Below are 27,982 nucleotides of genomic sequence, written 5' to 3'. Positions count from 1 at the left end.
CATAATAACGTTGATAAGATTAAAGGAAGAACGGTCACAGTGCTAATTTATTTAACTGAGTTTTCATTTATAATGATTATGAGACCAAAATATTCAGTTTAAATGAAAAATAACATATGGCATATATCCAAGTTGAGATTACTATATAAAAATGTAATAGTTCTAGGTATAAAAAGAAGGGAATTTGGAAATGTAACAAGTCTTTTTTATTGGGGTGGGAAGATTTTTGAGCCCATCTCTCACTGACAGACTTGGTATCACTGGAAACATTGTGTACTTTTTTACTTCCATTTAAGAACAATTGATATTACTATTTTAAGACCTGTTTTTAAGAAGCGTTTGCTTTTGGGGCGCCTGGGTGGCTCAGTGAGTTAAAGCCTCTGCCTTCAGCTCAGGTCATGATTTCAGGGTCCTGGGATCGAGCCCCACATCGGGCTCTCTGCTCCCCGGGGAGCCAGCTTCCTCCTCTCTCTCTGCCTGCCTCTCTGCCTAGTTGTGATTTTGCTTTTATTTCAAATGTCCCAAGCTTGGGAAATACACAAGCTGCAGCTGGTACCCTTAGCGTGTGCTCGTTAGAGTAATACCCCGTTTTAAAACGCACTTGATGAAATTTGTTAGCGCTTCCAGCACTGAAGACACAAGTATTGGCAAACCGATCAAATGGAGGCGAACATGAAACAGCACCAATTTACCCCGGGGTCTTAGAGCCACAGCAACCATTTCTAGCACTGTATTCGATCAATACAATAGATATCCTGATTTTAAGTGCTTTGTATTTTCAGAGTGATTCGGCCTCCATCAGTCCGTTATCGCAATTGCGCCCGAGGCGTGCATCTCTTCAGCGCTCCAGAGATCAGGACCACGAGACCTCAGCACCAGGGAGATTTCGTCCCCGTTCCTCAACTCGTTTACCGAGCGACCGCGCTCTAGGCAGAGGATTCGCCAACACTGCGCGGGTGCCTGATCTCCTCTGGAACAGCCAAGAGGCAGCATCGCCCTGCCGCGATCCCAGCGGTCTCAAACACCCGGAGGCGGCTGCGGCGCTGGGGACCAGCCGGCAGGGCGGCCGCTGGGCGGCACGAGCTACCTAGTTACGAAATCTGGAGAAAGCACGTCCGTCCCCAGGATGCCATCGCTTTCTGCTTTTAAGGTGTCTCGTCTTCAAATATCCGGCGCCACCTCCGAACCCCGCCGCCAGCCTCCAGAGTCCGACCCACAGCGGCCCCACGGCGACCGGGGCTCCCGCCGCTCCCGCCGCTCCCGCCGCTCCCTCCGCCTCTTCCCATCGGCTCTGCGCCTGCGCGACCGGAAAATTCGCGAAGGTTCCTGAAGCGGAACCGGCCGTTCCGGAAGCCGGCAGCCGCCCCAGCCATCAGACCCGCGGTTGCGGCAGTGGGCTCGGACGCGAACCGTCTTGCTCTTGCCTGGGTTTGGCCCCGACCTTAAACGGTGGGGAAAGGAAATGGCCCTGCTGTGCTACAATCGGGGCTGCGGCCAGCGCTTCGATCCCGAGAACAACTCCGACGGTAAGAGAAGCGCGCCGCCAACCCTTCCTTCCTTCTCCCCGCTCAGCCGGGGGGACGCCCTTGGGCCCAAGGGCGTCCCGGGTCAGCCCGCGAGCGGTCGTCATCCTGCCCTGGTCTCGGTCCCTCCGGGCCGCGCTCGCCCCCCACCCCCACCCCTAGCGCTCTGCCAAGGCGTCCGACCCGCTCCCCGCAGCCGCGCAGCCCCGCGGACCCACTCTCCCGGTCCCACGTGTTTCCCGGTCGTCCGCTGACTCGCCCACTCGCCTGGAACTTAAATACCTTTCTCCCTTCCCAGTCCCCCCTCTGCCCCGTCTCCTTAGGGGAGCAAAAGTTACCCAGGTGCTGCGGGGCTCGCGTAGCGGCAGGTGTGCACGTGTAGGTGAGTGAGTGAGACAGACGGCTGGGAGGGTTGGGCAGCGGGCCGAGTGACTTCAACATGGAAGTCCGGCTCGTTGTATTAGCATAAAAGTTTATTTTTCCGAAAGTCTTGTTTTCTGCTTGTTCAGTCCACCCAACTGTTATAAAGTTACTTTTTTTTTTTAAAGATTTATTTATTTGACAGATAGAGATTACAAGTAGGCAGAGAGGCAGGCAGAGAGAGAGGAGGAAGCAGGCTCCCAGCTAAGCAGAGAGCCCGATGCGGGGCTCGATCCCAGCACCCCGGGATCATGACCTGAGCTGAAGGCAGAGGCTTTAACCCGCTGAGCCACCCAGGCGCCCCTAAAGTTACTTTTTTTTAAAAGTGTCTCGGGTTAGGAAAATTACTCTGTATCTTTACGCTAAGTTTTTATGTATCTGACGCGGTGGATGGTTCATTTGTTACCCTTGTCTTAGTAGCCTTGTTTGTTGCGTAGTATTTGAGATTTTCCCATTGTAATAACGTGCCATCTTTAGGATACAGTGATGGTTCCTACGTATACAGTTAAAGATGTAAAGTGAAAGTGATTACACTAGGTGAACAATAAATTTTAATTTTGAATGGTGAATGGGATAAAGTGAGTTGATTCTTGAATATTGTGGGAAATGACACCACTTTGTCAAATTCAGTTAGCAGTTATTGTGTTTTCTATATGCCAGGCATTAATCTATCACTAATTACATCATCTCATTTAATCTTCGCAACACCCCTATGAAGTGTGTGTTAACAGACATATTTTAAGGAGAAGTGGGGTTCAGCATGGTAGCACCACGGTTCCTGCATTGTGAAGGAAATGAAAATCTACTCCTTTTTAAGTCTTCCACCTCTGAGTTGTCCGAAGGACTTACTTGGGGCACAGTGAATTGGTGACATAATTTAAAAAGATAAGACTCAGGGCACTTAGGTGGCTCAGTGGGTTGCCTCTGCCTTCCGCCCGGGTTATGGTCTCAGCTTCCTGGGATCCACCGCACATTGGGCTTTGCTCAGCGGGGAGCCTGTTTCCCCCTCTCTCTCTGCCTGAAAGATCTTAAAAAAAAAAAAAAAAAAGATAAGACTCTTTGCAGGATTCAGTTGATAAAGTTGAATCCGGTCTTTCAGTCTTTGTGCAATATTCATGTTTTCATCATTGACATTTTTATGAAGTTATTCAAAGAGAAAACTGAGATTTCAGTGGATGACAGAATCGGAGAATAAGAGGTTTTAAATTAGCCTTTGCTTTTTTTTTTTTTTCTTTTCTTTTTTTTTGGTTTATTTGACAGAGATCACAAGTAGGCAGAGTAGCAGACAGAGGGAGGGGGGAAAGCAGGCTGCCTGCTGAGCAGAGAGCCCGGTGGGGCTTGATCCCTGGCCCCTGAGATCATGACCTGAACTGAAGGCAGAGGCTTAACCCACTGAGCCACCCAGGCACCCCTAAAGCCTTTCCTTTTGGTAACCTTTGCAAAAAGCAAATTGCCTTAGTGTCTGCCATATTTTATTTTAATGTTAAATAAAGGGAAAGACTGAGGCTTTGTCTTAGGACAATAATGTCCCAAAGTAAAAATGTTTGTTATAATGTCTATACCAGCCTGAAATTATGAGGGAGATACAGCCATTTTCTGGAAGTCAGCAGCAATTGTGTGTGTGTGTGCCTCTGTGTCTACGAGAGAGAGTGAGTGTGTGTGTATTATGCCTAGGAAAGAGATGGGCGTTGGGGGATTGGAAAATGAGAGGAGTAGACATTCAGGGATTGTGTGATCAATACTAAATTCTGCAGGGAGCTCCAGTAAGGTTGTGCAAAGTTTCATTGCTTTAGCAAAATGGGGGTTAGAGACTTAACTCAGTAAGTTGTTTCAGTGGTAAGAAAATGGAGATAGAAAGTAGAAGGTAAGAGCTAATAGTGAAGTGTGGACTTGGTTAGGAGAGTTCATTTGGAATGGGAAAGGTTTGACCTTTGGACAAAAAGTATCCTTCTAAGGTATCCTTGTAAGCTTATACCTGTTTTTAGTTTGAAACACAAGTGAAATTAATGTTTAAAGAAGACAAAGTTGGTATCTTCACATATTAAACAGTTATTCTGGAAAAAGCACCACTTCACAATTTAGTCCATATATATGGACTAAATTGTATCCATATATATGGTCTAAATTGTATATATATAATACACACATATACATACACATGCATATGTATATTTTATATATATATGTGTGTGTGTGTGTGGTGTGTGTGTGTGTGTGTGTATGTATAAACTGAATCAGCTGCTAAGAGGCAGAGCCAGTATTTGAGCCAGGGTCAGACCCAGAATGAAAAGCCCTTGGCTCTTAACTGCTACAATGTTACCCATAAATTACAACTTTGAGCAAAACTGGTAAACCTGATAAAGGCTGGAGAGGAAAGTAACCATCTGCTTATTTACATTTGAAAGCAGTGATTTTCAAATTTTGTTGCTGCTAGTTGTAAGGTTAAGACCTGATTCAGTCCTGCTGCCATTCTGCCCAAACTGACCATTATGATAATTATGCCTCTTACAGTTGTTATGCATTATGTATTTTATGTATGCCTCTGATATATGATATTTAATATTTGAAAATACTCTTTGTTCTCTTTTTAATTCTGTTCTTAACTTACTATCCCTCTGCATATTCATTTCTACTTTGAATTTCCTTTTTCACTCTTAATTCCACTACTTCCTCAATTAATAGTTTGTTCTTATTCCATGGGTTTACTTACTGTACAATGAAAATACCTGATACTTCTCACTCTGTTAGCCTAACATAGTATCTGTGTAATAGCTGATTACTAAGGAGCCATACTGGCTATTAATAAAGGAGTAGGTAGATTTCTGTAAGTACCAGGAATATCATTTTAAGACAACACCAGGAATCAGTGGTTGTGGCCGATTAAAAGCTAAACATACAACAAAAGGTGGGGCAAAGTGCCCTTATAAGAAGTTCACGCAGATGTGGACCTGACCTGTTTTTTCTAAGCTCATGGTTGTATCCGGTCAGAAAATAATTGTTTATGATTATCTGATTTTTAAAATGTAATATTTCATATTGCAAACTGTATTAAGTTTATTTTCATGAGTTAGTGAAAACTGATGGTGTTATGGGGAGTGGTAGGGAGATACAGAATAATCATCAGTGGCAACCCTGAAAATAGACTGTAGAACTTAAACGTCTATTTAATGAGTTTTGTATCTAGCTATTAACACCTGTCCACAATAGTTAAATTAGCAATTACATATTACATCAGTTTTTAAAATTTTGAGCATACCCTTTTAAAGTTTCTTTTGAGAGAATCTCTTGGGCAGTCTGTGGATCAGTGCACATAAGAATGCCCAAGTTTGATAGTATTTTTGTAAATAGAATTAGAAGGTGATGGTCAAAATCAGAGCTTGACGTTTTGGTACTGAACAAGTTTAACTATAAACATTAAAGGAATAGAATACAATTTGTTACATTTGCAGTGTTCTGTATTTTTATCTACAGCTATCATACTCTTGAATTACATGTTTAACTATTACTATTGTAATGCAATACTATATTAAGTGCTGTGTGCCATGGATAAAACTCAGGCATTTGTGAATTTTTAAGGAAAAGCAGAGTATTACCTACATTTGGAAAAGGGATTAAATGTTAACATCTGAAAAAAATGATTTTTTTTTAATTCATAGCAAAGTGTATTTTTTCTCCTTTCTTTTTTTTTGACCAGATGCTTGCACATATCACCCAGGTGTTCCAGTCTTTCATGATGCCTTAAAGGTAAGAACCTGGTATATTTCATTCTCTTCATATTTGTGTATTAAATTTAGAGGTATAGGGCACCTGGGTGGCTCACTTGGATAAGCGAGTCCCTTTGGCTCAGGTCATGATCCCTGAGTCCCGGGACTGAGTCTGCTTCGGGCTCCCAGCTCCATGGGGAGTCTGCTTCTCCCTCTGACCTTCTCCCCTCTCATGCCCCCTCTCTCTCTCTCACTCAAATAAGGAAAGAAAATCTTAAAAAAATATTAGAGGTGTAATACAGAATTTTTTCTCCCCTCAGCTTGTGACTTTTTGCTTTCTTAATGACCATTTTGGGGTGCTTTAAGCAAGTACTTCATTAAAGGCAAAGACAGTTGATGGTGATCTTAAGATCTTTCTCTGCTATAAAATTATGTTATTTCCATTCCAACTCTCATTTTCTGTACTCATTTCCTTTTAATCTTGAGGAGAAGTGAAAGCAGTGTATTGAATCCTAATTTCTTAATCTGTCAGGCAGCTACTGTGTAATAAGAACAGCTCTGGATTTTAGGAAAGATTGTTACAAACAGTGAAGGGTGCCAAACTGAGATACCACCTGTTTTCCACCTGTACTTCCTTGGTGTTCCAGAGAATTAGAGAAATAATAAAATGTTGTTTGAACAGGTTTTTCTTGGTGTGTTTATTGATCTTTTATGAGTTATAATATGGTAACATTTATCTCAGAAGAAAATGTTGTGGCGTGGCTGCCATCATTTTATGTGTTGGTACTTTGGTTTTAGGAACATAAAGAGTCTTACATGTTTAAATATTATTGATGCTTTTTAAATGTCTAATTATCCTTCCAAGGAGTAGTTGGACCCTTTTGGTATTTAACCAGTGGATAGCCAAGTGTTAATAAAGATGTATAAACAGATAACAAGTTTATGTTAGTCTGGTTAGTTCTAAGTGTGGGAAACAGAACCATCATTCGTTAGGGCAAGTTCAGAGCTGACTCTTCTTACATCTTTTTAGCTGTTTTACAAACTTTTGGGGGGATGGAAACTGGTTCTGGGAAATATTCACTTTTGCAGAAGAGTGAGGGGAATCTTTCCTGAACTGTCATTTATTCTGTTTATTTTTCTTACTGTATATTTTTCTTTCTTCTTTCTTTTTTATTTTTCTATTTCTTTCTTCTCTTTTTCTTTTTCTTTCCTTTTTTTCGTCTCCTAGCCATAGATGTATTTCACCTTTGCCTTTAGCTTTCTATTTTCTCTTATTTAGTACATGTGTTTCTGTCCTTAAACGGCATCTCTGTGCCAGTGGCTTCTGTATAATATTTCCATTTCATTTGCAACTGCAAACCAGTTCACTTGAAAGTGAACTCTTATTCCAAAAATAGCCTGCATCTCAACTTTGCTGCTGCTAGTAATGATGTCACAAACTTTCTAGTCATTCAGTCCATTGCTCTTTATTTTATTTTTTTATTTTTTTTAAGATTTTTAAATTTTATTTATTCGACAGAGAGATCACAAGTAGGTGGGGGGGGGGGATAGCAGGCCCCCCACCAAGCAGAGAGCCCGATGCGGGGCTTGATCCCAGGACCCTGAGATCATGACCTGAGCCGAAGGTTGAGGCTTAACCCACTGAACCACTGAGGTGCCCCCATTGCTCTTTTTTTACTACCCAACTGTTAATCACCCTGTTGAATTAATCTTAGGGACTTCACTCAGAAGTGTTTTTGTCTCTTTTCGAATCCTGCAGTTTATTATTGTCTCTATAAATATCTCTTGAAGACCTGTTTTTTCTAATACTATTGGATTTCACCACAAATTCACCACAAATACTTAGATGGACAAAATAGGTAAATCAGTGTAATGTCTTCTGTTTCCAGTTTATTGGCAAATAAGTTAAACATGGCATATACAAAAGAAAGAATATTTTAATATTCAAATTAGAAGTGGCATAGACAGAGAAGAGACAATTCTTCTTAAGAAATGACAACCTTATACTCACATACTTAAATTTAGCTTTCATTTTGTTTTTAATATTTTATTTACTTATTTGTGAGAGAGAGTAAAAGGGAGTTGGGGGAGGGAATAGAGGAAGAAGCCGACTCACCACTGAGCAGGTAGTCTGATGTGGGGCTCAATCCTGGGATCATGGCCTGAGCCAAAGGCAGACACTTAACTGACTAAGCCATGCAGGTGCCCTTTTCATTTTTTTCTTTTACTGAGGACTGCCATAGGTCGCAGACTGGCATTTGGGAACAAATATTATGTATTATGTATGTATCCCTATATCCCCAGAATATCTGTTGTAATTATTTATTTATGATTAAGACAATAAAACTTTCTCATACAGACTTTTCTGATGACTATATTATCAATGCTAACTAAATACTATATTTTAAGGTTATAGTAGGTTTTCGACTATATCTCAATTCAGAGTAAAAAGAATTCCATTTCAAAATAAAGGAAAATTTACAGTATATTTAACATTTTCTTTAATTTTGTAAGAAAATAGTGTGAAAATAATCACTACCAAATTCTTCATATAGTACATTGAGAAAAGCAGTGAGGCGCAGATGGAGAAGTGCAAATTCTAGCCTCTAGTCTAATTTGGAACATCCCAAGTCTTGAAACTGCCGCATTTTTGTTTTCTTATTCTTTATGATACATTGGAATTACAGATGACAGCCTAAAGCCATTTTTTGGTAAGCCACTTGATATTTTGTTTAGTAATCTACACAGCAGTGCAGTTTCTATATTTTTATGCTTGTCACTAATAAGATCATTTAACCTTCAAAGAGCTAACAATTCTTAGGTTCCTATGCTAATCAGCCTATGTTCTGAAAATAGAATGCTTATTGTTGGGGAACACCTACAGTGAGTTCTTTAGAAGCTGAATTATCATTAATGTCTCTAACTTTCTGGATTTTTAAAGTAAAGCACTTCACTTACTCCCCATATCCTTTAAAATATATGATGCCTTTAGAAATTATAAAATGTTTCTCTTCTAAAAATCAAACACTAGTCTTGAAAAAAGAAGCGATTTTTATTTCCCTGTATAAAAGTACTTCCTTTTGTAATCAGTCACAGTACAAATCACCTTTAACATTGGTTAATTAGCTTTTTTTTAAATCAAAAACTAAAAATCATTTTACTTGATTCATTTATAACACTTCCCAACTATGAAATCTATATATGTGCAAGTCTCTGCCAGATTCAAGGACATAAGAGCAAGTAGACTTTTCATGGGTTATGTTCTATGCATATTCAGTTTTCAGGGTTTTGTTTTGTTTTTTTTTTTCCTGTTTCATAGGGTTGGTCTTGCTGTAAGAGAAGAACAACTGATTTTTCTGATTTTTTAAGCATTGCAGTAAGTATCAAGTTTTTTTCCTAGATTAACTCCTGAGAAAGTATAAACAATGGGAAGCTCCAGATTTGAGGAGTCTGATTTGGGACTTCTGTTGAGTAGTCTGTTAATTTGCACATAGAGCCTTTTTTTAAGTGGAGCTCACCTCCCTTGACAGCCTTTAAAATAAGGGATTTATCCATTATAGAGATAAAAGTTTCATGATACTAATTAGCCACCTGACAGTATAGGTTTGTCCGTGATATGAGTATCTTTAAAGTACATCGAGAAGGAAATGGTACATGCAAGTTAAGGAATTTTTATAGTGAGGAACAATAGGTACTTATCAAATCTAAGATACTACCAAGATGTACCATTTATTCTGTATACCCTTAAGGGGGGAAAAAAAAAAGCTCTTAAGGAAATGACTTTCCATTAAAGTTACAATTTCAGGGATGTTACAATGCATGTTTGACTCACCTGCCAGATTTGACAAATACACTATATTACTTAATCCTCTCAAAAAATATTTTAAGTGCCAATACATCTATTTTGAGGAAACTAAAAAGATTCCCTTGGTCAAGGTCAAATAGCTAATAAGGAGAAGAATTAAGGCTCAAATAAAGGCCCTTTTGGGTTTATAGTGTGTAGAATTTTGTGTGAGATTTCCAGAATTTTACTGTTAAAAAAAAGTTTATGCTGTGTATATAGGAGAACCTGATAGGAAGTGTAATTTAAAGACTTCTTTTAAAATACATTAAGATGTAAGAACTTACTTACAAATATTGCAAATTTAGAGTTCTGTTTTTAGTTCCTTAAAATAAGTCTGTGGAGAAAGCATATGATAGAATTTATTAGTAAAGAAAACTAATTTTTCTATCATGGCACGTGAAACAGATTCTAGGATAACTCTTCTCTTTCCTAACAGGGCTGTACAAAAGGCAGGCATAATAGTGAGAAGCCACCTGAGCCAGTCAAACCTGAAGTCAAGACTACTGAGAAGAAAGAACTTTCTGAATTGAAACCCAAGTTTCAGGAGCACATCATTCAAGCCCCTAAACCAGTAGAAGCAATAAAAAGGCCAAGGTATACTTTGTATGGTTGTATGTTTTTATCACAAGTGGGTAACAGCATTTGTTCTTGGTATTTTATGATTTTGCATAATATCATTTATAGCTGTTATGTAGGTCACCAACTTGTTATCTTTTGGATTTTCCCATAAGTGTACCTTCCATTTTTTTCCCCCTTCAAGTTGAGAGCATGTACATAGTAGACTTCTCCTATATATTTGTTCAGTATATCATCGTAATATGTCAAAAGCAGAAGAGCCCACATCTGCCTTGTGACTTGACAGGTCTTTTTCACTGTAGCATAGTGAAATTCTAGGAAGGAATTGTCAGAGAATCCGTTTGAGTTGAAAAAGAATTTTAGACATCTTCCTCTTTATTCCCCTGCTGTTTTATTGATTATCTTCTAGGAGATTCCTGAGAAGGATATTTAGTTTCCTTTCAGATAATTTTAGTGAAGAGTTTACTTTTATTTTAAAGTAATCCATTTTATTGTTACTAAGTGTGTATATTTTTTCCTCCTATTGAACCAAATTCTCTCTTTCATTTGTCCATATTTTGTCACTAAAACAAGCCTAGTCCTCTTTTACTTTCAGAAACCTGAAAACTGATAATTTTGCTATTAGTATTAAATTCTTTTATTTATTTGATTTGGATGGCAGATCTATTAGAGTACTTTTAAAATACAATTTGCTCTTTTTTCAGTAGAATTACACAGATTCTTCATACTTCCTTCTGGTCAACTAAACTCTGTATATGTGCTGCCGAAGCGAGCACTGGTCAACTAAACTCTGTTTCACAGTCACACATGTGTGTTGGCTGCCACTGTTAAACCAGGCCTCCTTCATTTTGCATTTGAGTATTGCTTTAGAACCAAAATGTAAGACAGGTGGATTTTGGCCTCAAATATGGCCTGAGTTGATTTTTTTTTTTTTTAAGATTTTATTTATTCATTAGAGAAAGAGAAAGAGCACAAGCATGGAGAGAAGGAGAGGGAGAAGCAGGCTTCCTAGTGAGCAGGAAGGCCAGTGTAGGACTCGATCCCAGGACCTGCAGATCATGAGCTAAAGGCAGACGCTTAACCATCTGAGCCACTCAGGGGCCTCCCCCGAGTTGATATTTTTATTTCCATAATGGACCTAATGGTTTTCATGACATTTTTACTTTATGGATCTTAAATAAATTTTATAGCATACTGAATAATACTGGACCAATACAAGAGGCCTGTGAGACTTTTTGATAATTTGTTCGTTTAACCAAACTACTTAAACTGATTTTTATTCCATCTCCACCTATTCATAATCATGAGAGACTTTATCAAGTGCTTTGCTGGCCAATTTGCCAGTTACAAAAAAAAAAAAATTGAGGAAAAGACGACTTTGGCATGGTTCATTTGTAAGTATTACAGTGGTGTCTACTATAATTAGCAGTATGAATTAATATTTATTTTAAGTAATGTACTATTTACTTAAGTGAGAGATACTAAGTATTTTTCTGTAAATTCATTTGGTAGTATTGTAGAGATTATGGGAATATAGGTATTTATATACTGTGTTAATACTTCGTACATCAGTTGTTTTCATTAAGAATGTGGATTGAGTAACTTGGGATTTCTATTTTCATTGCATTTGTTGATATTCTTAATACTTATTGAATGGCTTTATATAAAGTGTACACATAACACTTTAACCATTATGAATTGTTGGAGGGTGGTATTGATCTTTAACCCTACTGAAATTACTTTGTGGTATAATTCTATCTGCATGTATGGATGCATATAACCAGTGTCCACACAAAGTGAATTATCTCCTCTGGTAGGAATATGGATTCACTTAGTACATATTTGTTGCCTGTTAATTATATTCCCCAAAAATAAAATTTGTATTCTCAGCATTTTGCTTGGGTGTGGAATATAAATGTACTTTATGGTTCCTTCTTGGCAAATGTGGATTCCTGTTCTTCAGTTCCTTCCCATTAGACTTACTGATTAATAATTACTAATGTATACTAATTAATAATTGCCATGTTGGCAATTGCATGATTATTTGAGCCTTAATATATTTACTTATGTATTTATTTATGGGGGGGACAGAGGGAGAGAGAGAAAATCCCAAACCGGCTCCACACCCAGTGTGGAGCCTGACTTAGGACTTGCTCTCACAACCCTGAGATGTGACCTGATCTAAAATCAAGAATCAGACACTTGACTGACTGAGCCACCCAGGTGCCTGAATCTTAGTATTTTAATTTCAGAACTTTTCTGTTAAAACTTGAAAGTATAGATACGTATAGCAGTTGTTTATAAAATACTATTTAATAGGAAAAATTTGATTCACAAAACATTTGGGTTTTTATAGAGTCTTAGTGTATTTATTTTTAGTAAAAAAAAAAAATATATATATATATATATAGGTGTATACATATGTATATTTGGTACATCAATAGTGGTAATAAAATTTAAAAATTCTCCAGCCCAGATGAACCAATGACAAACTTGGAATTAAAAATAGCTGCCTCGCTAAAACAAGCACTTGATAAACTTAAACTGTCTTCGGGGAATGAAGAAAATAAGAAAGGTAAGATTTCATTTTGTGGGTTTTTTCTGTACAATTAACCAATTATCAAAAAGAGATAGCCAGTGTAGTTCAATGAATATAAATATAAAAAGGTAGCACATTATAGTAAAGAATTTATTTTGTTTTCTAAATATCAGTAACATCACAAAATGAATTGGTGGTTTATTCCATAATGTATTTATTAAAATGAGAAACTGCTAATTAAACATTTTTATTCTGTGATTCAGTAGTTTTTAACTGTTAAATTTATTTGATAATTGTAAATGTTTCATTGTGTGTGATATAAAATATATTCAATATATTCTGACCTACACTCAGTACCATGGAGGTAAGTAGTACCCATTTCATGATTTCTCTCTGATAGGGTTAGGATTTTGGATATTGTATTACATTATAGAACAGAAATGTGTCATATATCATTTGGGGACATGGGCAAAACCTAATCACAGTAATTGATTTCTTATCAGCTTTTTAAATATATTAACTGAAAGGTCACTTAGAAAACTTAATAATTCAAAATTGTTTTAAAATTTCGGTGTATTTTAGATTTAGTATTTTTCCAAATACTTGTTTTATGAAAAAGGTTATTTAAGAATGACACTGATGTTTTATAGTTCCCTGTTTCCACACTGTGAGCTTCTTGAGGGTAAAGCCTGGGTTTGATTCATCTCCAGTTTCTACAGGGCTTAGGTCTCAAGAGGGCTCAGTAAACTTGTTGAATAAACGTGGAAAAAAAAAAAAGAATGACACTAAAGTATTTTAATGTTTCTAATTTGATTTTCTTTTCTTTTAGAAGAGGACAGTGATGAAATTAAGATTGGGACCTCATGTAAAAATGGAGGGTGTTCAAAGGTATATATTACAAAATTTGTGTTGTGTTATGGAAGTAAAATAATTTTTGAAGAAGAGGATGCAATTTACTGATTCAGTTCAACAAACATTTGAGTGCCTATTACGTGTTGGTCACGTACTGTGGTGTAGGACAATGAACATGGATAAGAGACTTGGTCTTTGACAAACATATCTGACAGAATCATGGAATAAGTAATTCTAATTCAGTCAGCATTTACTGAATACTTACTGTGTGCCAGATATTTTGGGGGGGGGCTGGAAATACAATATCAAGTAAAGCAACAACTGCTGTTGTGGAGCTGATAGTCTGATTTAGGGAGAAGGATAACACATAGATAATTAAATATTAGGAATTCAGGTAGATACAAAGAAAATGTAATAAACAAGGAGAGTAAAACTGTTAAATAAGGCTGTCGGGAAAGTCCTTTGGTAAGTGACACTAAATCAGAAATCTAATGAAGCAGTGAGTTATGTAAACCTCCATATTGATAGGGGAGCAGTATGTGTAGAGCCTCTAAAGCTTGGCTTTTCAAGAAATTATGGGAAAGGTCAGGGGTGGAAAATATGAAAAGTAGGGGTAAGTTGGGGAAGCACAATTATGGCAGTCCTTAAGGCACAGTGAAAGGTGTGGGCTTTTTTGGGGGGGGTGGATAATGGGAAGAATTCTCTATTTTATTTATTTATTTTAAGATTTTATTTACTCATTTAAGAGAGAGACAGAGCACAGGGGGGGGGAAAGGCAGAAGGAGAGGGAGAAGTACACTCTCCACTGAGCTGGGAGCCTGATATGGGGTTTGATCCCTAGACCTGGAGATCATGACCTGAGCCAAAGGTAGATACTTAACCATCTGTGCCACCTAGGAGCCCTCACATTCTCTATTCTAAGGAGGGGTTCTAAAAAGACCTCTTTGGCTGATAATCTGGCATACATAATGGGGCACTGGGGAACTAGAGGAGGGAAAACCAGCTAGGCTGCAATTGTGAAAGACCAGGCAGTGGGGTTGGAGCTTATTTTTTAGAAGGGGTTAAATGTGGGATATACTCAAACATCTCAGTGAGTTTCCCCACCTCTCTATGTGAAATTGCATGCCCTCCAACATCTCCGTTCTCAACTGTCCTTCTTTTCTCCAGGACACTAATCACTTTATAACACGCTACTTCTTTTGCATATGTATTTTGTGATCTGACTTTCCCTTCCCTTCCTTCTCTCGTGTAAGGTTTACAAGGACAGAATTTTTTTTGTTGTTTGCTGTATCTTAAATACCTAGAGCGGTGCCTTCCTGGCTCATGACAAATGATGCAGAATGAATACTATTTGGAAGTATTAGCAAAACTTGCTAATGAACTTTTTTTTTTTTTTTTTTTTGTTTTGTTTCCTTCCATCACTTGGATGAAGTATTTTTTTTTTTTCTCATTTTATTTATTTTTTCAGCGTAACAGTATTCATTCTTTTTGCACAACACCCAGTGCTCCATGCAAAACGTGCCCTCCCCATTACCCACCACCTGTTCCCCGAACCTCCCACCCCTGACCCTTCAAAACCCTCAGGTTGCCCCAACCTCCCACCCCTGAGAAGAATAAATGAAACAAGATGGGATTGGGAGGGAGACAAAGCATAAATGACTCTTAATCTCACAAAACAAACTGGGGGTTGCTGCGGGGAGGTGGGATTGGGGGAGGGGGAGCGGGCTATGGTCAGGGGTGGGAGGCTAATGAACTTTAAGTGGAGGGGACATGGGGCTCCAACAGCTAAGTGACTGATGACACCGTTAACCAAGAAGGAGAAAATGGGTTTGGGGTGTGTAATTTTCCCTCATGTTAAGTTTGAGATCACCTTGCTTATTTAGGGTTGGAAATGGAAATGTATTTATATGTATGTAAGGTTGAAGTAGTAGATAGAAGAGAGTAACTGAATACTGGGGTAGAGGAGACAGTGCTAGTGGGAAAGTGGGTAGTGCAGGAAGATCAGAGAGAAACATCTCAGACAGATTTTGAAACATGAATGCCAATTCTGTCAGTGGACAAAAAGAAAGGATATCTCAAGCAGAGGTGATAGCAGTATACAGCAAACAAGAACAGTTTATAATGTATAAAATTTGTTGGCGTGGAGATTAAAAGAGAAGTTGTTAAGGACCAGATCTTTAAAGGCTTTTATAGTGCTGAAAAGTTAGAACCTGCTGTAGGTTAGAGAGGCCCTTATTTGATCTTTTGCATTGAAATATAATATTAAAAAGTATACAGATTAAGTAAATTTATAGCTCAAGGGATTTTCACAAAGCAGAGTCCTCCTTATACCTTCTCCCATTTATTATTTTCTCCCAAATATAACCACATTTTTCTATCAATGTTTTGCTTGTTTTGCCTGTTTCTGAGCTTAATGTGAATAGAATTGTAGACCAGGATTCTCACTCCTGTTTTCCTTGGCTAAATGAAGTGTGTGTTACAGTTATCTTTGTTGCATGTAGCCGTAGTTTGTTCATTCTCATTGTCTTAAAATGTGCTGCTCTGTGAATGTTGCCCATCAGCTTACCCTTCCTATTGTCCTCTAAATATGTTTGTTTAATGCTACTGTGAACATTTTTGTGCCTGACTTTTGGGAACACGTGGATACATTTCTATTAGGTATATGACTAGAAATGGAATTGCCGGATCATAGTGTGTCTGTGTCCAGCTTTAACAAATAGTTCCTCATAGTTTTCCAAGATGGTCGTCTTTACACATCGGCCAGCAGTATATGGGGCTGATTCCATTTGTTCTACACCTTGGTTAACACTTTGTAGTATCAGTCTTCTATATTTTAGCCATTCTGTTAGTGTGTAGTGATTTTAGTTTGCATGCTCCTGATGATGAGGTTGGGTACCTTTCTGGGTGTTTATTGGTCACTTGGATGTCCTCTTATGTGAAATGTCTGAAATCTTTTATGTATTTTTCTTTCTCTCAGTTGGCTTTTCTTGTTGGTTTTAGGAATTATTACTATCTTAAACCAGAGAGAGATACTGTATATTTTCACTGTCTTAATAATGACTTTGGATAAAATAAAGGCTGTTTAATTTTAATGAAACGCAATTTGTCCATTCTGTTTGACGAGTGCTCTTCCTATTCTTTTTAAGAAGTTTGTCTACTTGAAGGCCATGAGTATTTTCTCATATATAGAGGCACTTTTAAAATGTATAAACCACCTGGAACTGGTAACTGTAAGGTGTGTGGTAGATGTAATTAAACAACTATTATAAGAGAGTGATACATGTTTTAATTAGGAGAGTACAGAAATGGAAGGCAAAGAAAAGAATTCGAATCTATTAGTACAGTCTCATTGTCTAAAATATGCTAGGGATCATGAGGAAGGTTAGAAGATTAAACTGATAGATATTTTGAAGCTAAATTGACAGGATTTCATGATAGAAAACATGGACAGAGGGAGAGGACTGCAGTTTTGCTTTGGGAGACTGAATGGATATGGTGCCATCACATAAGTAGGAAGAAGAGTAGGAGTTGAGGGGGCAGTGGTGATAAGTTCAGAATCTAACATAGCTGATTTTTATGTGCTTATGGAATCTTGAGATACACAGGCAGTACGTTGGATTTACCAAAAGTAAATATACAGAATTTTATTTTCTGTACTTGTAGGTGGTTGCTATAAATACCAGAGTAAAAAATATACTGCTGGCTGTATCTGTGTTTTATTAACATTACTTTTTGTGAATTCATCTGTAGAGCCTTCACCTACAGCAGCAATGGGGCCCGGATCTTCCAGACAAACCCTGGATATATTTATAGGTCTGCAGCTCATTTTACCCTTCCTAGGGATAAGAAACAACACTATAGAACTTCCAGAATTGCTTATTAATTCATAATGCCCACACAGAGTTTCCTGTACACATAAATCATGCCATAACTGTATTTCCATTGAGAATACCAGTCCCTTGGTTTCAATATTGTTCTATAAATTTAAATACCTGAATATGTTAAATTGTGACCTCATACCTGAATGTGTGAAAGCATCTTAATATATCCCATTGCCTACTTTTCTATTTGCCTTTTTCACAGGGAACTAAAACTTAAGCATATCTAAAAAGGAATCATTTTCCATTCCTTATTGGAATGGCTTGGGGTGAATTTATGAATGTTTTAGGTAATTGTTATTTCTTGAGCATTTTCCTAGTTCTTAGAGGTCACCAGTTCTACAAATGTTTGTGAAATAGGACATTGAGATGTGAAGCTAATTTTTTCCTCTTTTTTCTCTTTTAGACTTATCAGGGTCCACAGAGTTTAGAAGAAGTCTGTGTATATCATTCTGGAGTACCTATTTTTCATGAAGGGTAACTTATACATGACTAATTAAAACTTCCATGGTAGAGGTTAGAAGAGTTAATGTGCCTATAAACATTATTTGCCATGCAGCATTATTAGTGTTTTACTTATACTGTTATATAATCTTTAGAAAAACCTAGAATTGGGTTTTGTCTTTTTACATATGAGGAAACTGAAACAGTTACTGCAGTGAAATGGCCATTGTGATTCATACCTCATGTTTTTCCTTATTCCCTTATTTTTCAATGGAATACTCTATTTGAGCTGGATAGTTTTTAGTTGGAAGGACTGTTCTATACATTGCTGGACATTTAGAATTTTTGAGTCTGGCCAATATCTGTCATCAATATTGTGTCATCCAAGAAAATCCACACTTCCACAGCCCTCAACTGAGATCTAGCCCCTCTTCCATGCTGTGTTGTAGTTTATAGAAATGCAATAGCATGTTGAAGTCTTCCACTTTGTTAAAACCTTTGGTCATTATCACTTCTGGGGAACTTTATGAGAAAAGTGGAATGTGAGCAATTAGTGAAAAACAGATTTGGAATTTTGTGATGGTATTAAGCATCTTTACTCAGGAGCTCCAGAACTACTATAATAAATGCCATTCTGGTTTTAAAATGATTAGTCTCCTGAGAGTTTTAACTCTTTAGTAACTCAGACTCCCTTTAGTAACTCAGACTCTTTGTAGAATACTGAAGTTGCACACACTTATTTACCTTTTAAAATCACACTATCATTGTGGTAGTTGTAAGATTTTATTTCTGAAATTTTTCTCTGATAATTTAAAGGATGAAATACTGGAGCTGTTGTAGAAGAAAAACTTCTGATTTCAATACATTCTTAGCACAAGAGGGATGTACAACCGGGAAACACATGTGGACTAAAAAGGATGCTGTAAGTAGCATTTTCATAATAATATTGGGATATAGTTATCTGTCATTTTTTTAAGATTTAAGATTATTCTGTCTTCAGAAATTAAAAAAAGTTTTTCTCTCTTGCATTCAGTAAAGGTTTGATGAGCCTAAAAATTAAAACTAATTTGAGTCAAGTGTCTAGAGCACTGCCCTTTAATCCAAGTGGCCGTTATGTGTGATGATGCAGATATGCAGGTTTTTTTGAAATACTGAAGCCTCTGCCAGAATTGAAGCATGTGTTTCTGTAATTCCATAAGCTCTTCCCACGTTCTGTTTTTTGTTTTGTTTTGTTTGTTTTTTAAGTCATTTTTCTACTCCTTCCATGTTACTGATCACTTTGACTTTGGATTCTCTTCTGGCCTCTTAAAACTTGACTCAGAAAGGATGAATACCCAACTTTTGTAGCAACATGGACGGGACTGGAAGAAATTATGCTGAGCGAAATAAGTCAAGCAGAGAGAGTCAAGTATCATATGGTCTCACTTATTTGTGGAGCATAACAAATAACATGGAGGACATGGGGAGATGGAGAGGAGAGGGAGTTGAGGGAAACTGGAAGGGGAGATGAACCATGAGAGACTATGGACTCTGAAAAACAACCAGAGGGTTTTGAAGGGGCGGGGGGCGGGGGGGTGGGAGGTTGAGGAACCAGGTGGTGGGTAATAGGGAGGGCAGTACTGCATGGAGCACTGGGTGTGATGCCAAAACAATGAACACTGTTATGCTGTAAATAAAAAAATAAAATAAAATAAACTTAGCCATTTACAATGCAAAATCACTCCATCTAGCGGCCAAAGAGAAGGATGGCTGACTTGTTCCAGTTGTCTTGAATGCCTCTGCTTGCTAGAGGGTACTTTATCGAAACAACAAAAACTTTAGTCCCTACTTCACTGGATAGCTTTTTAAAAAGACATATGCTATGCAAATAAGTGTCCAGAATCCCATTAAATTGTAAGAAGGCAACCAATTTATTGTTCAGTAAGTGCACCTTAGCTCTTAAGATGTATTTTATAATAAATTAGTTTTATGTGGTACATTGGTAGTAACAACCCCACTAACAATGAACCTTTTCACTATATGTGTCTTTTAACTTACAGAACAATTGTAAATTTCCAAATTGCTTTAGGGATTCATTCAATTCTGCATTTGAGTATTCTATATTTTCTGATTTTTAGTAACATGCTTTGGTATTATAAATATATCCTTCAAGTTACAATAACTCATCTACCACAAAACTTGCAGGAATATTTTATTAGAAAAAAAACTTAGTAAAGTCTTTCTGTATTTTCTCCAAGGACCAAAATTTTCAAAGTTTTAACTTAAAAAAAATAAATGTTTTTTATTATACGCAGAAGTTTTCAGAGTATAACCTTGGTGAAATAATGTTTTTGTTATATTTTAATGCATATACTTAATCAGGTATTAAGTGTCTGAGCTAGTAGCTAAGGACAAAAAATGTAAGTGATCCAAATAATTTTAAATTCAGTTAGCATAATTATACCAAAATGTGAATACTGCTTTTTCAACAGTAGTGTCTCAATTATCATATGATTTCAGTGATATATGGAATTTGAGAAACAAGACAGAGGATCATAGGGGAAGGGAAGGAAAAATGAAACAAGATGAAACCAGAGAAGGAGACAAACCACAAAAGACTCTTAATCCGAGGAAACAAACTGAGGGTTGCTGGAGTAGAGGGGGTGGGAAGGATGGGTGGCTGGGGGATGGACATTGGGGAGGGTATATGCTATGGTGAGCGTTGTGAATTGTGTAAGACTGATGAATCACAGACCTATACCCCTGAAACAATACATTATATGTTAATTAAAAAGAAAAGAACAGTAGTGCCTCATAGTTTCCTTCATTATGTAACTAAATTGCTTTCGTAAATTTATGGACAAATCGCAGTTTGTCTCTTTTTTTAAAATAGTCCTTGATAAAGCAGTATTCTAGTAGGTAATAGTTATTTCTGTAATAATAACCCAAAAAATTTCTTCCACAAATTATCACTTTTTTCTTCATTTTATTATTAAGGGAAAATAAACTATTCTATAACAACAAATAGTAGATTGCTATAAGTAGTCAGTTCCAACTTGTAAAAACTGGAAATTTCAATATGTCATCAGCTTCATACTTAAAGATAATAAGTGGAAGATTTCAATGCATGAAGTTAAGATGTTATCTGGATTATTTCACTAAGCAAATGTCTTGGTTTTCATAGAATGTTTTTATGACTGTGCTTAGTGGATTTCAGAAATGTTAAAATAGGATAAAACTTAATAGGAGTTTTTAAGTTGCCTTTTTCAATGTATAGTGATGCTATGGCCCTAAAAGGAAAAAACACAAATGGAAGAATAAGGATGTTCTCCACCCATGAGATTATAAAGATTATTTGTATTGTGATATATTTACTGTTTAAACCTTTTAAAGATTGTTTGCCCTTAAGAACATTAAGGGCTCAGTTGCACATGGTAATTTTTTTTTTAATTCTTTGACTCAGATTCCTCTTTTTTAGAGGTTATTTGTAAATTCATAAGAGTTTTCTTCTTTTACAGGGGAAAAAAGTTGTCCCTTGTAGACATGACTGGCATCAGACTGGGGGTGAAGTCACCATTTCAGTGTATGCTAAAAATTCACTTCCAGAACTTAGCCAAGTAGAAGCAAATAGTACATTGGTAAGTACACTAAATATCTTTGAGAAAAAATTGTCTTCATATATGATTTTCTATATTAATGTATTAAAAAATACTCTGGGTCAATTTTAAGATTCTTTTAATCTTTTTCATTTGAAAAAGTAGTTTGAAATTACTGTCAGAAACTTTTGTAAATGAAAATTTCTATATAAAATAGAATTATTTCTGAAGCATTCTGGAACTACTACAGTAGCTTAGAAGATTTTATTAAATAATATAGTACCTGGTTCTCAATATGAAACTTCAGTTAATTTTTCTTTTCTGTTAATGGTTTCCTCAAAAAAAAAATATGCAATATTGGAAGTTTGTTAAAATAGCTTAAAGGATTTATATCAGTATCTTTTTTATTTATAATCATTGTTTAAATCTTATTCCTTCAGCTTGGATTCGATAAGTTAACTTTCTGTATATTTTTCAGTTAAATGTGCACATTGTATTTGAAGGAGAGAAGGAATTTCATCAAAATGTGAAATTATGGGGTGTAAGTATCCAGAATTTTTTCTACTACTTCAAAATAAACAGTTTGTACAGTAAGAAGACCATACTTTAGAAACCAATGATACAAAGTAGGTAATATAACTTACCATTAATTCTTACTAAAAACTTTAAATCTGGGTATAAAAAGGGCCTTAGATGCTCAGAGTTGTGATTATTAGCATAGACAAGACCAGTATTTTCCTCTGGGTCGTGAAAAATAACATTGAGGCTTACCATCATTCTCTGGTATGTTGCAGGTGATTGATGTAACACGAAGTTATGTAACTATGACTGCAACAAAGATTGAGATCACCATGAGAAAAGCTGAACCTATGCAATGGGCAAGCCTTGAACTGCCTGCTACCAAAAAGCAGGAAAAACAAAAAGAAGATACAGCAGAATGAGTTGACAAGGATAGAAAGTTATTGCCTATTTCAGAATTCTTAGCTGTGTGGTAAAATGGTGGCTTGCTGCTGTCCTCTCTTGTTGTTGCTGTGTTGTCGTTGTTGCTGTTATTGTTGAATCTGGCAGTTCAGGGCCAATGGTAGGTTCTTAAAAGCCAAAGTCAGTTTATCTTTCTGTGCCTCCCATCTTCTTTTTGAGTTACCTAAGTTTGATTACTCATTTCTCCTCACTCGACAGAACTGTAGTTGGGTCCTTTACTTGAAAAGCTAGAAAGTTGCTCATAGTTAGAGTATTTTTTCGTGTAATATTATGTTGAGCAGAGAAGTATAAAAGAACATTTGTTCACATCTCTTTTCTGTTACCCCATAATTAGTAAAGCAAGATGGAATGTCAGATTCTTAGTTTTTTCATGAGTTTGTGTTCCTATAATACTTGAAAATCTTTAAGGAGGAGATAAAGCTCTGCATTGTTTTATCCTTGGGAAGGTTACTTTTTCTAGGAGGAATAATTCTGAGGTAGTGTAGTAGCTAGTTAAAGGGGAATATATGCATTGAATAACAAATTGGAATTTGTTTACAACTAATTGAATTAAAACATTATATCAGTACCTGTATTACTTGCCAAGTGCTATGATTTAAATGTATAGAAAACATAAATAAGAGTAGAGAGGAAGCAATTTGGTTAGAATTTGCCATTTTATTAAGATTAAGCAATAATGGTAAACATCTCTTTCCTGATTATTTTATAAGGTCTTTGTATGGTGTTATGACTAAATTGTACCGGATTTATAGCCTATACCCTCTTAAAATCTTCAGTTACATGTAAAGAGAAATTATATATCTGGCCTCCGTGATGGGAACCTTTATGTATTGAACCTTAGACTTAAAGGCTTATGGAAATACATTAGGGTATCAGAAAACTAAAAAAGGAAATACCTATTTCCTTTTTGAGAAATATCTATTACATGTTAAATAACAGAGCTGAATTCTTTGAGGTTTTTTTTTTTTAGACCTTTGTGAATAGTTTGACAATTCTAGGTGATACAATGTTGATTGTGTATTATACTTCATTAGCTACAGGTATCACAGGCTTAGATTGTTTATGCTAATTAACCCATTAAAGATAGTTTACTTTCTGAGGCAATGCAGAGCTCACCAAGAAAACTAAAATTAAGAAATGTTTGAAGGCCAGAACTTTGGCAAAACTTAAGAAATTTGGGTATGAATTATGCTAATATAGATTAAAATGATTATTTCCCAAGCCCCTTGAGTGTTTTTCTTTTATTCTTACAAAGAAAATTTCCATAAGTACAGTTTTAGAAGTACAGGTTAATAAAGAGTATGTCTCAACTAGCAAATAACTATTAAAGGTAGTTAAGTGGTTATTAAAGGATTTAGCTCTGTTACAAATAAAGACATAAAAAACCTTGCAACTGGGCTTTCATGATACATGGTATTTTAACAAAATACCATGGAAACATTTCAGAACAATTGGGCCAAAAGAGAGTATATACGTTTTTAGTACTTGGGGTTGTATTTAAATTTTTAAAAATTATCTTTCATAATTTAAGGACTTGGGTACATTTGGAGACATAAAATCTTATTTATTGTTTAGGGGAGAGGTTGATACTTGATTTGAGGTAATGATTAATACACCTTTTTTAATGTTTTCTTGAGACTTTTTCCCCCTAAGCAATATCTTAATGTGTTACATGCAGTTGAACTATTATTTAAAGCAAGTGGATTATTCACCTGAGAGTTAGTTACAAAGCACTGACTCTGTGTGTGTGTGTTTCTGTGTGTGCGAGAGATGCAGCTTATATATTCAGTTACGTTAGTGGTTACATTAGTGACCATCCTATTTCCTCTCTTACACCTATGAACCTCTGATTTGTTGCCCAAATAAAAATCTAAATATTTTTATCTTAGATTCGTACATAAAGGGACAATTATTATTAAGTAGGATTTGTGTCACTTTATCTGTCAAGAAAATTAAAAATGTTTGTTAAGTGTATTGTTTCTCTAGAAATATGTTTGTCTTTCATAGCATTCAAAGTAATTACTATAGCAAAGCAGTGAAAACTTAAGTTTATTACACACTTGGTAACTAATCTGACAGCTAAACTCAACATGGGAAATAGAAAGTACTATTTTTTTCTTGTTCAGTATCTTTGCTAGTATAAAGGTAGTAAGGTCCTAAGAGTTGAGTTTTTATTTTTCTTAACCTGTTATCTTGAGATAATTTTAGATTTATAGAAGAACTGCAAAAAAAGTACTTAGAGAAGTCTTTATTTCCTATAGTAATCTTTGCCTTGTATTAAAATCTTATGTGACCATAGAACATGTGCAAAACTAAAAATTAGTACAATAAGTACAATATTACTACGTAAATTAGAACATTGATTTTGACCAGTCTTTTTTAGTGGAACACTTGAAGGGTAGTTCTTAAAACCTGCCCTAGTTTTATTGTAATAATTTCAGCCAGTAACTTGTAAACCATTAAAAATATAAATTGAAATCAACATACCATAGAGAGAAATGATTATATAGGTCAGTGATGTAACTTCTTGTAACCATATACTGGCAGAGGACTAATGATCTATTTTATCATTTTATGCTAGAGATTTTAATTCTTATTAAGTGTAACCTGTTTGGTTTTGTTTAGGCAGTTCCTTAACCATTTAAGGGTGAAGAAAAACTTAAAGAGTTCTTGCAAATAACTGAAAATGACTTCGGGGTATTGCTCTGCCACTCTTTACTTTTTTTTAAAAAACGTCAGCCATTCCCCAGCCTGAAACTGCATGACACCCAGAATAAATAAATTTTTAAAATCTCATTTATGAGTTCTGGTATCAGTTTTAAGACCTTTGGTTATGTACTTTTTTTTTTTTAAAGTAACTACCAGGTATTTTTATCTTGTCTGTTAGAACATTAACATTAGGGTTTTGTTTGTTTCATTGCATATTAATTTTGAATAGGCATTCATATTGGGTATTGTTTTTATTCTTTTGCCTGTATCATAAATCTGTGGCATCAGTTCTGAAAAGCAAGCTAAGTCTAGCTTGTTTTTAAGTTTTGTTAATATTTCCTTTCATTTATTTTAATTATGTCGATAGGCAGTTGATTTTTTTACCTGAGTTCTTCCTTAATGCCAAAGTACCTTGGAACTGAAACTCATCTGGAGTTGTTGCATGACTTGCCTTTTTTATTTAAGTGTAGATGCCTGGGTGTTTCATACACACAGCATTATCTCTGAAGTACTGAGCTTGCAGTGTTTTTCTTCTGCATTGTTACTATTTGATTTTAAGTTTTTATATAGTTCTTAAAGAATTCCTTCAAGAACAGTTTCTCCAAGGGGCATGTTTTAATTAAATGTTAATTAATGACCTTTCTTAGTTTTCCAATTTAGTAGGCCACCTTTAATGTCCGTTAAAGTGAAATAAAACTTCCAGCCTTAAACATTTTTATGTTGATTAAAAATTATGTCAAAATAATTTAGTTTCCATTTTTTTTTTTGACCAAGCAGGTGTATTGCCCAAATGATTGGATTGTTAAAATATAAGACTTAGAATTGTTAAAATTCTAAGACTTTGCTAATTGAAGTAAGATTACTGTTAAGCCTGGAAGAGGGAAACATCTATGAACCTGTCATACTTTCCTGTCACCCCCCACAAATGAAACTAGATGTGTATAGTAGGGTTAATGCTTTTAAAACAGTGTGGTCCTTTCCTGCAAATATTTATTATAGTTTATAGTTCCATATTCATATTTTCTTGTATGATTGATTTGTTAATGTTTGTATACTCTTGTAGACTGACTAACCTTGACTACTTTGGCCAACCATAATATTGCCATTTTCTAGTATAGTGCTTGGCGTATTGATTGGCTTTTGTAAATATCAAGAAGATCCACAACCCCCTTCTTATGGGCCACTCACTGTTTTAAGAACTTTAATGAATATGAGCTTACCCCTAATGATAACTCTGTGAGGTAGGTTCTATCATTATATTACAGGTGGGGAAAGTGATTTATTGCATAGGTTAAATAACTCGCCCAAGTCAAAGCTAGTGAGTTTATGGAGAGTAGTAATTTTAAGCTCAAACAGCCTGGCTCTGTGTTCTGTGCTTTTAACTGCTGCTTGTGTCTGCCACTTGGAGTATAGTTTCCATAAAACATTGGCACATAGCATGGAAAATTGGTGTGTTTGGTCACCAGGAACAAATTTTTAGTTTCATATGTTTTGTTAGAAAATAAGTTTATAAAATAAAATATGTAGTTCTTTTGTCTGGATTGTTTTAGTTATAATAATAGCTAGATTATAAACTCATCATCTGTGATTTGACAACTCTTAGGTCTCTAGTTTCTCTCTACAGCCTCCAAAGAAGTTTCAGAATCCTCAGTTTCAGAAACAAGCTTCCATTGTCTTTTTGATAATGGTATGTATCCTGTATGTAGCTTTACAGATAGGAATTCATATCTGCATGTTAGAAAAATGTGTAATGAAACAGCATCAGATTTATCTGTCTTTCCCTTTTAGTATGAGACTTGCTTAAAGCGGTTATATAAAGTGCCTGCAACATAAGATGCCAGCATAGGAAAGACAGATAAGCAAGGGATCATTTGAGGTTTCTGACTTTCATCTTCTAGGCTAAGCCAGTGACTAACAAAATACCATTTTTAGACCAGCAGGATCAACATCTCAGAATTTGTTAGAAGTGCAAATTCTGGGTCCCCAATCTCAGACCTGCTAAATCAGAAACTCTGGGAATGAGGCTCAAAAATTTGCAGAGAAATGTTGATGTACAGTAAAGTTTGTACTAGCAGCATGGAAGTGTGATTAGGTTTGCATTTTTTTTTCCCTTTTATCAGCCTAATTTCTTTTAAATTTACTTTCTCTTTTAGAACAGTTTTGGATTTAAAGAAAAATTATAAAGATAGTACAGAGAATTCCCACATATTCCATATCCAATTTCTTCTATAATTAACATTGATAAATTATATGAGATAAAAATTGTTAGTACGATAAAATTGCTAGAATTAATGAACCAGTGTTGATACATTTTAATACTAAAATCCATACTTTATTCACATTTCCTTAATTTTTATCTAATTTCTTTTTCTGTTCCAGGATCCCATCTAGGATGCCACATTACATTTAGTCATCATGTCTTCTTGGGCTCCTCTTGGTTTTGAGTTTCTCAGACTTCTTCAAAACCCTAACAGTTTTGAGGAGTGCTGACTGGTCAGGTATTTTGTAGAATGTCCCTCACTTGGCATTTGTCTTTTGGTTTTCTTAGGGTTGAATTTATGTGTATGGGTAAAGACAGTCACAAGAAACCAAGTGTCATTCTCATTGGTGGAATCACGGGTACATACCATCCAGTAAAGGATTGTTCAGGCTTATGCCCTGAATATGCAGTGTGTGCCACTGAAAGAAAAGTTATTTGCCAGAAGAATGGGGAAAGAAGGCTGCTGGATTGACAAAACATAAATTCACCACAGACTATCTCTTGCATCATTCTGTCAGTTCAGTGATTAAACAATTTAGTTAGGCATGAAATATTCTTAAGATGGAAGAGAATGTAAAGATTATGTGTGTCAGCAAATCCACAAATTATAAACATTTACTGCATTGAATTTATTAGAATTAGTGGGTTTCTTGAAATTATAATTGTGTATAAAACTT

The 27,982-nt window shown here is 36.0% G+C and overlaps 1 protein-coding gene across 1 annotated transcript; it reads left to right on the top strand.

Moving 5' to 3' along the window:
* Positions 1 to 1,341: 1,341 nt before the first annotated feature.
* CHORDC1 (cysteine and histidine rich domain containing 1) lies at positions 1,342 to 26,580 on the top strand. The gene is made up of 11 exons (XM_046015225.1): positions 1,342 to 1,526; positions 5,638 to 5,687; positions 8,967 to 9,023; positions 9,928 to 10,085; positions 12,539 to 12,642; positions 13,436 to 13,494; positions 17,743 to 17,813; positions 18,597 to 18,702; positions 21,278 to 21,397; positions 21,834 to 21,896; positions 22,150 to 26,580. Exons 1-11 carry the CDS (start codon positions 1,463 to 1,465, stop codon positions 22,294 to 22,296), a joined length of 999 nt encoding a protein of 332 aa, XP_045871181.1. The 5' UTR covers positions 1,342 to 1,462; the 3' UTR covers positions 22,297 to 26,580.
* Positions 26,581 to 27,982: the final 1,402 nt, after the last annotated feature.

Source organism: Meles meles, chromosome 8 (assembly GCF_922984935.1).
Source record: "Meles meles chromosome 8, mMelMel3.1 paternal haplotype, whole genome shotgun sequence".
Lineage (NCBI taxonomy): Eukaryota > Metazoa > Chordata > Mammalia > Carnivora > Mustelidae > Meles > Meles meles.
The sequence above is the reverse complement of the archived record's forward strand: the minus strand, read 5'-3'. Positions and strand labels throughout refer to the sequence as shown.

What these genes read in the sequence shown, in the direction of transcription:
- CHORDC1 (XM_046015225.1), top strand. Translation starts at nt 1,463, where the DNA reads ATGGCCCTGCTGTGCTACAATCGGGGCTGCGGCCAGCGCTTCGATCCC. An exon ending in TGTGGACTAAAAAGGATGCT is followed by an intron (nt 18,703 to 21,277) that starts GTAAGTAGCATT and finishes CTTCTTTTACAG; the next exon opens with GGGAAAAAAGTTGTCCCTTG. An exon ending in TAGAAGCAAATAGTACATTG is followed by an intron (nt 21,398 to 21,833) that starts GTAAGTACACTA and finishes TATATTTTTCAG; the next exon opens with TTAAATGTGCACATTGTATT.